At 40.2% G+C, this 11,874-nt stretch overlaps 1 protein-coding gene across 2 annotated transcripts in view; it reads right to left on the bottom strand.

The window, feature by feature from the left end:
* The window catches only part of Tiparp (TCDD inducible poly(ADP-ribose) polymerase), a 28,161-nt gene extending 16,365 nt beyond the window's left edge, over positions 1 to 11,796 (bottom strand). The window contains exons 1-2 of one of the 2 annotated variants that reach the window (XM_005344066.3): positions 11,594 to 11,796; positions 8,069 to 9,029 (exon numbers count right to left, since the gene is read on the bottom strand). In XM_005344066.3, the coding sequence (XP_005344123.1) occupies positions 8,069 to 8,988 (920 nt within the window). In that variant the 5' untranslated portion in view covers positions 8,989 to 9,029; positions 11,594 to 11,796. The remainder of the gene's footprint in view (positions 1 to 8,068; positions 9,030 to 11,593) is intronic. The other variant, XM_026782299.1, reaches the window with a different exon arrangement.
* Positions 11,797 to 11,874: the final 78 nt, after the last annotated feature.

Genomic DNA, 11,874 nt, shown 5'->3' with positions numbered 1-11,874 from the left:
AGACAGGGTTTCTCTGTGGCTTTGGAGCCTGTCCTGGAACTCGCTCTGTAGACCAGGCTGGTCTCGAACTCACAGAGATCCGCCTGCCTCAGCCTCCCGAGTGCTGGGATTAAAGGCGTGCGCCACCATCGCCCGGCCTCCTTTTGTATTTCAAAGTAGCTATAGTCACACACATATTCATATGACAAATTACAGAGTTTACATTATCCATAGGGATCTCAGTAGTTATGGGGAGATTAAAAAGCAGATGTTGGAGCAGCGGTTAACAGCACTTGCTGTTCTTGCAGAAGACCTGGGTTTGATCTGAGCGTCCACATGATGGTTCACAACCATCTGAAATTCCAGTTCCAGGGGATCTCTTCTAATCGCTTTGGCACCAGGTGCATATACAGACATTCAGGAAAAATAACAAATCTTTCATGTTGATTATGAATTAAATATGTCTACTTTTAAAGAGGCTAATCTAGCAGAGGCAGGATTACCTAGGCTTAGATCACTCAGTAAAACTACTAACATAAAATCAGAATCACAGACTTATCTAATGTTTGGGGTAGGAAGTAAGGGTATCCCCATTTTAAGATACAACGCATTTTTTAAAAGTGATCATTATTCAAAATGATGCCAATGTGCGCTGCCCCCATGGACTATCCTGGACATGAGACACATGTCTGAGAATTTCTGAGAAGCAGGACATCACACTTGTCTGCATGTCAAACCTCATGCCTGGTTTACAGGTCAGACATTTAGTGTGTGGTCCTGAGTCATTCTAGAAGAGAATATAGTAGAATAGGAGGTGGGGGTGGGGATGAAGTGAGGTGAAGAGATAGGACAACGGGGAGGTTAATTAAGTTTCCTAAGTGAAAGAATACTGAAAAGAATATGGGGAATGGAACAAAATGCAGTTAGTATCTATGGCTTATGCTAAAACAAATAAAACAAAAAAACCTATGATACGAAGACAAAGCCACTTGAATTCATTTACATGTTTGTTAAAATTCTACTGATCCTATATTTGAAGTTCCTGAACTCCACACTAGCATCCATTTCCACCAATGGAAGCAGTAAAAGCAAATTATGATATCCATACTCAAGGAACAAAATATGAGAGGCCTTTTGTAAATTTAAAAGTGCAGATTAAAGCAAAGAACACAGGCAAACAAAATTTCTAATGTGATGTGAATAAGTCTAAAATCTTTTGTAAATAAAAAGTATATTTGTAATATTTTACTGCTGTCTATTTAGAGCACTAGGATTAAATTTTGCACACTGAAGATGCCAGAAATATCATACAGCTTTAGCTTTGATCCAAGTTCAATCACATGTTCTGAGTCTAGAAGAAGGTAACTATAAGTGAAACCTATTTAATTGTGGCCTAATAAGGAAGAAAATTTTAATTTCTATGAGAATAGTTGGGATTGGAAGCATAGATTGTTTTTTAAAAACCATGTGAAAAGTTATATTTATACCTGATGTTGCTTTCGCCTTTAATCCCAGCACTCGGGAGGCAGAGGCAGGCAGATCTCTGTGAGTTCGAGACCAGTCTGGTCTACAGAACTAGTTCCAGGACAGGCTCCAAAGCCACAGAGAAACCCTGTCTCGAAAAACAAAACAAAAAAAAAAATTACTGAAATAGGTAAATATTCTCTTTGTTGAATAAAATAGTTTAAAACAGGAGTTTCAAAGTGATCAATCAAAACTGTGTGCCATATATTCAAGGCACGTTAATTCAGTTTTTAAAAATTTGAAAATAGAAAAGACTAAAATAAATTTATTTATAAAATGCTTCTACACAAATATTTAATCGTATATATAAAATGCATATAAATGATAAAATCTTTAAATCACTTTAAAATAATCTCAAATTAGAACTCATTTATACATAAACAAGACACTAGTTATAAACATTATAGAACATATTCTAATATTATCTAGAAAGATACAATGTAGTAGTCCAATTTATTTCTAGTTTAATATTTCAATTACAAATGATGCTTTAAAAGAAAAAAGCTATTCCAAATTTTATTTAGCCTTGTCTTTTTTCCCCAGTTACGACAAATAAATTTAACTGGTAAATAGGAGAAATGGAAAGAGACTCACTGATGGCTGTTTATGTATTTGGTGCTAACAATCTAAAGAGAAGTTAACAAGTTTCTGCAGACTAAAGTTTAGTGGACACAAACTAATGCATAGAGAACCCATCACTGACAGCTCCTCAAGCAAAGGCTTGTGGGAGGGATGAGGAAGTTTTTACAGAAAAGGTATTGAGAGACTTTAAAAAAAAGAAAGAAAAAAAGAAAACTATGGGTTTTTACAAATAGTGATCAGAAAAATCTTATCCACGATCTTAAATGGTAATTTATGGGAGGAAAGAAGGCCAGGTTTTTCTGATGAGTTCAATTTTAGGGAATAGTCTAAAATTGTCTTAATTAACAAATTAATTGTAGAACATTTTTTGCAACAATTCTGATGTATGATGGTGTTGGGATAATCCAAATATCAGAAAGTAAACAATAAGAGTTTTTTCTTTATTTTTATCCAGATTCAAGAACACCATTTATTTTTTTAAATGAAGGTGAGTATTAGGAAGAAAAACCCAGTATTTCTTCTATGCTTATTTTTTTTAATGTCTAGAAAGAAAAAGCTAAGCCAGGTGCCAGAAACCCAAACCCAACCACAGCAGGAAATTATTTAGGGTATTTTGTACTGTTTGCACTGTCTGTGCCCTCATCAGCTGTGGGAGCTGGGACAATCGGAGTAACCAAGAGCCTGAAAGCTCATCCTTGGTTTCCATCCCTGCCACTCTTTGAGGCCTGACCAATCAGTGCTGGTGAAAACTTGGAGAAAAAAACAAAAAACAAAAACACTTTGAGCTATTTCAAATCAGAAGGAATAGGGTGGAAATCTCTGAAGAGGCAAAGAGGAACCCTCTTTAAAGAGAACAGCACAGCTAATGTGAGAGTGCTGTCTCAACCAACACAGCACAGCCTTTATTTAAAGCATACAACTTGAATTTGTATAAAGAATACAAATTTACTAAACTCGCAGACAACTTAGTCATGAGTTTGCAATCTGCTCTGTCCATAACTTCTTGCAGTACAAACACTGGATGGAGTACGAGGAAGGCAGCAGTTACCCACCGTTCTCACTCTTTTAAAGGTTATCCTCTGCAGTAACCACAAAAGGGTTCTTTACTGGTCAAGTGGGTGCTCAAGCTAGTCAGCAGAACAAAGCAGGGGAAGACTGAAAAGACAGGCATATTTTATAGTGCAGAACAGCAAAGAGGAATGCCTAATTACCTTTCTATGCTTGTCTTAAAAACAATAATTGGCTAGGTCAAAAAATAATCGATGTTTTACATTTGATAGCTAGAAGCTTTTCGATAGCATCAACTTTTAAAATTTGCATCTTCTTGACCATAGAATTGGTTCTATTTAGTTAAGTTTGCAATATTTTTTGTACAGACTGACAAATCTACAAAATACAAACTGAGATAAATTCATTTGCTTTTAAATAAAAATCTTTACTCTCAAAACCGCACACCACATTTCAAAATCCACTCCTTGAAAATTCAAGCTCTTTTATTTACAATTTGAGCTTTCAGTTATTATTTTTGAGGTTGGGCAGGGTGAGGTTTACCAATTGTAGGAAAAAAAAAATCAGTGGGGGGGGTCTTTATGCAGTAGAATTCTGGTCCCTAGAAAGCCTGCCTTGTCATAAATAAGTATAAAAATACTAACCTCAAACACAGAATCTAACAGAAAGTGGCTCAAAACCTTTAGCATTCTGCTCTCTCTCAAAGATACAAAACTATTCAATTAAAAGAGAAACACTGCTTATTTTAAGAACTGAGTTTCTTTCAAATTCACCAGTGTCCACTTTGAGTCTGCTTTTCACAAAGCTGCGCCACAATCAATCACAATGAAACGCAAAGCAAGATTTTTTGTCTTTGTAAAGTGATATACACACTCACTTAGTTTTCCTCCACAACACAGAGACTGGTAAGTACTGAAGCTTGCTGATCTAGGGTAAAAAGGACTTGACAACCTAATCTAAATACATTCCAGAACCAAACCCATCAGACAAAGAATGCACAATCTGGTGGTCTCGAATTGGGAGTGGGGGTGGGGATAAGAAATTAGGAGGCTACAGAAAACAGTTATAATTTACAAGGGTTGGATTTTAGTATCATTCCGTCTGTAGTTAAGGTCTATACATAATGTAAACTGCTTCACTCTTTAGAGAAAGCATTCAAATATGGAATAAGGTGACGGTCACTAATCAGAAATAGAATTTACCTTTGCTTTATAACTGAATGTAAGTCTAGAATTCTATCTAGTGCACCAGAAAAAAAAATCAAACAGATTTACAGGGGCACAGAAGAGTTAAAGTATCTTGTATGCCTGAGTTCTTTCTTTATACCTTAGTGTTACTAATATTCCTTTTTAAATAATAAAATAAAAATTAAAAGCTTTGAATTCAACCAGATAGTAAAATATATTATGTATCATGCAATTATATTCAGGAATTGCTAGATAGTCTTATGAGCTTTGATTTTTACTGTCTGAATTAGAAATCTTTGCTTTTTCCAAGATTCATTTTCATTACATCAGGAAAAGCCTGACCCCAATCTGAAGCCAGGTGACAGCTGCTTCAAAAAGTAACCTACTTATTGATGAAAAGCCAGAAAAGTAAATGAAAGACTGCTATTGATTCTCATGATAGCTCTACACAGACCCACTAACTTCTCTAGATTAGTACAGATAGATGCCAATTAGCTTTATTTCATATGTAAATAGCAGCATAAAGAGGTAGAAAAAATAAGTCACTGCATGGCTTTATCATAATAGCAGAAGGCACCCATTTTGAAAGTCACTTCAAACAAGTTCTTGCTCATGGAGTTCTCTCTTTCTTACACAGGAATTTTAAAAATAAATTCAAACTCATACAGCTGTGTATATTCAAGAAATACCAAGAAGTCACAAGGCACAGTTAGCTTTCAGCTGTTCTTCTCTGTCCAGCGTGTGCAATAACACATAATGAGTTAGTCACACATCATCACAGCTGTGGAGACCATAACTAATTTGGCTAATTTAACTATTCCAGTCAAGTTCAGTCAGGAACTTGCTGTAGTTTAGATAATTCACTGTCATATAAACCACAACATAAGCTTTCTATGATTACTATGCACTTCTTTTGGTCTTCTTACAGAGTTGCTCAGATGTCATCTACTGGCATTTCCCTTAGATAGATTTTTGAAAAGACTCATGAGAACTATTACCAATAAAAATACACAGCAACCAACATTTTAAGCAAGTAAAATTCTATTATCAACAAATCCTAAGCAAACACACATATCAAACTCTGAGCTAGTGTGACAACTCAGGCCTATAATCACAGCATTTAAGTTATGGAATGAGGACTGCCATGAATTCATTGCCAGCCTGGGCTACAGAGCAAGACCATGTCTCAAAATAAACAACAACAAAAAAACTTCTCCTTGAGAAAAACTAACCAGGGGTTCACCCCATTCCTCTTTCAACAAACTGAGAATTAGGAATACTCATTGGTCACAGTTTCATTAGCAAGTCAGTCCCAAACCCAGCTTGTGGTTCCCTTCCTTAATGATGAGTAGCAGTTCCTAAAAGACATGTTCTATGTTCTGCCTTACTTGAAAATGAATGTAATGTGAAACTAATGGAGATCTTGGTTGTTAAAGAGATTTGCGCTGCCTCCAGTTTCAATTATCAACAACAGTATTCCAATCAGCAAGGATCCTTCAAACTTCTTAGTTCTGCCACTCAAAAAACCACCATCTTCTTACTATGATGAGTATCCATACTGTTAGAGATCACTTTCTTAATAAAAAATACACTTAGAGTTGTTGCTCTCAGATGCATATTTCAAATTTACAAATTCTTGAAGGCATGACCATGTACAAAAGGAATCTAAAAACCAAATTTGGAGTTCAGACCCATAACTAATTTTCAGTTGATGTTGGCAAAAACACTTATGATGTACAAGAGCAGAGAATGCAAACAGGAACATATCACAACTTTGCTACAATGAATCAAATAGGTATTTTTTTTCCCCAAATCTCATAAATGTGTTTTTAGTATATAAGCATCATCTTAAGAGCTGAAAGGAGCTGTGAACATATCTGGCTCAATTTCCTACCCAATTTCATTCCTGAAAACAAAATAAATATTACACATCCAATTTTGATTAACTTAGGACTTAAATCCTCATAAGTGCAAAGAAAAATAAAGAATTTTAACTGCATAGTTTGAAACTATGACCTGTCTCTGCTAAAGACCCAGAACTATGAAAGTCCCTCAAAGTCTACAAAATGACATATGATATAGTGTATAATTATGATTAAGTCATATAAACTACCCCAAACCAGTAGAACAAACAACTGCCACTCATCCATTATTCCAGAATCCCAAGACTGCATCCAATATGGTCATACACACAGCTGAACACACATTTCCCGGTTATGTGCAATCTGCACAGATAGACCAGCTTTACAGGCCTGACCACAGAGATTAATAGCTTTAGCCAAATAATGTGGTAACCATGTGAACCTGGGCTGCTCCAGCTTGTTTGTGAATCTCTCAGCAAGGCTCAACATGCCGTTATCTGCATCTTGTTGCCAGGAAACACAACATCGCTTTGGAATACAAGGAAAACCAGGTTGCAATGACCACAGGTCAACTCTCCAAAACCCTAATTTTTTTGACAATTATTTATAATCTTGTAGTATACTGAGAATTTCATTACTAATTAACAGTTCATGTTTCCAGTTATGTTATTACTGCAGGACCACTTACAATGTAGTAGCAGCAGTATCAATTATAATACGACTCCCTCATATTATTCCTCTCCTAAGTGTCATATAAGTATTACTTAACATCATTAATACTAATTTGGATATCAAGCTCCTACTATAATTACTTTATAACTGATCCTATAGTGTATGCTAAGGGCTCTAAATCTGTCTACTTTTCAGCAAAATAATCTTACAAAATATAAATGCCCACTATGTTGTTGACCTAAGAATTTTTGGACCTTCTGGGAAAAAAATGACTGTCTTGCCTTGCTCATGGTTACAGAATGTAATGTGTTAGATAATGGTCCTGCTAGTTTCTTTCTGACCAAGTCAAACAGAAACTTAATGTACCAAACTGTTCAAGTACTCAGTGAACTGGAAATCTGCTTCGTAAGTGAAGTGAGAGGCCACTGTTCTGAAGTGCCTGCAGTCTGGAGACGGAAGGATTAGTGTGGCTTTGAGAATCCGTAAATTTAATTACTCTTGACAGAAGAATTATAATTACTAGCTCAGGGGCAATATAGTTTTTGGACAATACCTTATTAAAATGATTTTTAAGAAATGGGGGCTGGGGTGATGGCTCAGTTCTCTTGCAGAGGACTAAGGTTCAATTTCTAGCACCCACATGGAGGCTCATAACAGTTTCTAACTACAGTTCCAGGGTATCCAACAGTCTCGTCAGGCTTCTGCAGGCACCAGGTGGACATACATTCATGAAGGCAAAACACTCATACACCATCAAAATCATAATAGCATAGATACAAATATATACATATATGTCTTACATATATGTGTATATGGGAAGAACTTCTGAGTTACTCATATAAAAATTGTTTAGTCAATCTAATGAGGGCCACAAAAAGCTACAAATATTTCCCCTATTTAAAAATACTGCTACCTAACAAATAAAAATTTAAAAACTAGATAAATTAACTATTCACTTGAAGATTCATGTGGATTTTCTTTTAAAGGCAAGGTGATTACTAGATTCACAATGCTCAAAGTATATATAACTTTCATTCATGCACACACTAAACAGATACATCTAAATTGCTCAATTCTTAAAGAGACTACACTAAAACTCAAACACCATGAAAAAAATCAGAATAGCATAAAAGCCATAAAAGAAAAAAATAAAACAAAAAACTTGGTACACTACTGAAAGAAACCACCATGCCAAACTTCCAGTTTTTTTTTCCTTCTTTAGAACATTTAACAATTTTTAACTATAATACATACCCATACTTCATTCTCATTCTATCATTTTCTGGGTTACAATAAAATCTTTCCAAGTGCTCCTGAGAATCATTGGAAACACTCTGCCACTTCTGAGTAGTTGTCCTTCTGATCTGCCAATGATAGGGCAATCTGGTGTGATGTTTCAAACAATCCCTGCCATAATCGCAAACGCCTTGCAGAAAGTCCATACAGATTTCAATTCCATTCTCTTGGTGAGTGTGGTACTGTAGCTGGTTTACTAGCTCAAACACAATGTCAAGGGAGGCTTCCTCACTTTTGTCTTGGAAGAGCTCAGTACTCAAGTTATCACTGGTATCCAAAATGTACTGGATTGTACAACTATCGTCTTGGAAAGCTCCTGGAACAAAATCCATCACTTTATCTATGCAGTCAGGACTAGTGGGAACATCACCCGAAACAGGATGCAAAAGGTCAGTTTGGAAGTGTCCTGGGGTAGAATCTGCCACTGTCCCACTGATGGTTTCTGGTGGAAAACTGTGATCCTGGATCGGAACCACCTGCTCTGGAGCATCAGCAGAAGGATGAGCTTCTGGTAATTGGCCCTCAATATTTGTCCCGTCAGGAATCAGGACGGACATACTGTTTTCTGCCGGTGAACATGAAGGGTTAATTTCCAGGGGTTTTTTCACCATCTGTTCATGTAAGGTGCTTTCATCTGCATTTTGGTCTCTAGCTCTGAAAACTCCACCAAGAGAGCCAGATTCTAGCAAGGTATTTAATATTGGCCTCAATGACCTCAGGGTTCCAGTTCCTAATCTCTTTTGATCCTGTTTTTTCTTAAAACAAGTTTTCAATGGAGTGATCTTCTCAGAGATTCTCATTTGGCATGAGAAGTCATCAGGAGGAGAGGGAGGCTGTACTACACAGTCTGGCTCAGGTTCGGTGGTTTCCATTTCCATGGTGTGGAACAACTTCAAATTTACCTCAGTATCTGCAAAACCTACAGGGGAAGGAAGGAAGATGATCATTTGAAAACTGACAACTGAACCCATTCATTCATTAAAACATTGTGCTGGTCTATGGTTAAGTATCTTCAATCACTGCTTGCATTATATTTAGTTCTTACAGGTCAATTTTTATTTTTATTGAGCAATGAAGACTCCAAAGCTAAGATAAAACCTGTACTAGATGGTAGTAGATGAGAATGTATCTTTTAACAGGCATGTATCACTCACTCATGGGCTGTGGTTCTAGTGAGGTATGAATTTTTACTGTGAGGTAGAAGTAACTGTCTTTTCTAGATGATGAAGCAGGGAAACCACATCTCTACTTCACTTTGTGGTTCCCTTCACAGTTGTTATGTATGATCTGTCTCATGAGTTTGCAAAAACTTAAGTTTCTTGGGGAGGGAAGTTCATCAAAAGGATAAACTTTAAAAGTTAAAGAAGTGAAAAGAGTGGGTGGGGGAGGGTGTGTGAGAACAGACATAGAGCTTTCAACTGAACTGGGATAGAGAGCCTGCCAGCATTCTAATGTGCTGAAAGTCCAGTACTTAACTCCCAAATGTTAAAGATCTACTTTTATAATTAACAAAAACATTACCAAAACTGAAGGAATATCAGGACACACTTAACTTCAATAGTCATTGTACTGTGTGTTAGAAACCAATACAACATGGATTATATGAAGGGTCTGCTAGTCCGTGTCTTTACAAGTTACACATATCCATTTTTTAAAAATCAAATGAAAGCATATTATAAGCAAAAATATAAATATAAGACACACATTCAGAATCTGAATGAACGGAGAGAAACGAAGCTGCAAGAACCAGCCTCTTTAAAATGAGTGAGAGTTCCAGGTATTTACTGAGATTGTGCCAGATGAGAAGGGGCAGTGTTGAACAATTAGTAGTCTTTTTTTCCTTGTCCAATAGACTGAAAGAGCTCCTTGATGCTGGAACCTACGATTTAATCAAGCATGCATCTTAGCGGACCCGCACAGTGCCTAGCACGGTGCACTACGAAGGATGTCCAGAAATGTTTTGTGGCTGCACTAGAAGAATGGGCATACATTAGCTGCTTTGCTCTTGGTTGAAGGTCAAAACCAAAAGTGATAAAACTGCGTGATTTAAAAAAAAAAACAAATATAAAATCTAGGAGAGATTTATAAGTCTATGTCTAAAAATGTTTAATAAAACTCAGAAAAATACAAGGCATGAACAAAGTGTTAGTCTAAGTACAAAAGAGATTTTTTTAAAAAAAGAGTTCAGTATGAGCTGGCTGGCATTGTTAGAGAAAGCTTCGCGAAGGAGGGAGCTGACATGAGACATAAATAACTGGAAAGCAGCCAAGCCAGGCGTTATTATTCATCATTCGGTGCTCTTGCCTCAAGGCTCAATTGGCACAGACTGTGGTATTCCCTCTCCGTATCGAACCGGTCTGTGCCTTCCCCCCACGCACGCACATTATCCACTCCTATCACAATCCAGGCAAAACACTAAAGCCATCTTATTTATACGTGCACACACACACACTCGCACGCTCTCTCACACACGCACGCACACACACACGCACGCACACAACTTTTCCTCTTACTGCCCCCTTCACCCAACTCGGAAACAGAACCGGGAAACAGAGGAGTACGGAAGCAGCAGTTCCTCAATTAGTTTGCATAACAGAAAAATAAAGACTGGAAGGACGTTTCCTCCCCTCCGGTCGCCCGCGGCAGGCAACCCAACCGCGCTACCCTTCACCTCCTGACGCCCGGGTCGTCTGGCACTCCCGGCTGATCACACCTCCCATGGAAACCGCCCGCTCCAAACAGTCCGCCGGGAGACGCCCGGGCGCCGAGCCCGGGTCCGAGCGACGCCTCCTGCCGGCCGCGACGGTCTGCGCAGCCAGCACCGTCCGCCGCGCCCGTTCCACCCGGCTCCGCACTCCGGGGTGTGGGTGAGCAATCCCCGCCCTCACGTTGTTCTCAGAACCGCTCCCCCCTCACACACACACACACACACACACACACACACACACACACACACACACACACACACTCACACACTCACGGTCCATCTCAGGACCCGACCTCCCCACCTCCCCCAAGCCACTCACCCTTCCTCCAGCCCTGCTACCGGGGCTGCCGGACCGAGCCCCAGCCGGCGCTGCCCGGGTGGCGGGCAAGAGGCAGGGGAGCCGTGCGCACTCAAAGTTGCCACCAACACAGCCTGCAAACTTCTGGGCTGCAGCCCGGCACACTCGCCGTCCGGAACTGTCCCGCAGCGCCGAGCCCTCCCGCAGGGGCTGCCCGGGTGGCTCGTCCCCGGGGGGAAGGGAGGAGGGGACGAGTCGCCCGTGTCCCCGCAACCCTCCGGCGCCGGCCCATCGAGACACCTGCCCCAGTCCCGGTGACCGGAGCCTACCCCAATGCCACCCCGCCACCTACGGCCGCCTGCGCGACCAGCTCCCACGGGCGGTCGGAGCCGCCGCTGTCCTGGCGGGGACTTGGGGCGGCGAGGCCGGCGCCCGCCATCCCGCTGGGGGGTCCCTCCGCGGCTCGCAGCCCCTTTACCTCAGGCGGGCTGCCCTGAGAACGGACCAGAGACGCTCGGCTTGGAGGACCGGGTCTGCGCCGGCGGGGCTGAGCCGAGGGCGAGTGGTGTCCGGTGTCCTAGGGGTCGTGGGTGGCGGACGCGGCGAGCCGCGGGCGGGTCATTCCGCGGACCAGAGCGCCGATAGCCGCCGCGGCGCTCCGGGCTCAGGCTCGCTCTCCTGTCAGCTTCAGCTCGGTTTTAAGCGGCTTCCGGTCTCCTCCTCCCGCGGCGTTCTCGTCTTGGGGGGGCGGAGCTTAGG

Source organism: Microtus ochrogaster, chromosome 1, assembly GCF_000317375.1.
Source record: "Microtus ochrogaster isolate Prairie Vole_2 chromosome 1, MicOch1.0, whole genome shotgun sequence".
Taxonomy (NCBI): domain Eukaryota; kingdom Metazoa; phylum Chordata; class Mammalia; order Rodentia; family Cricetidae; genus Microtus; species Microtus ochrogaster.
The sequence above is the reverse complement of the archived record's forward strand: the minus strand, read 5'-3'. Positions and strand labels throughout refer to the sequence as shown.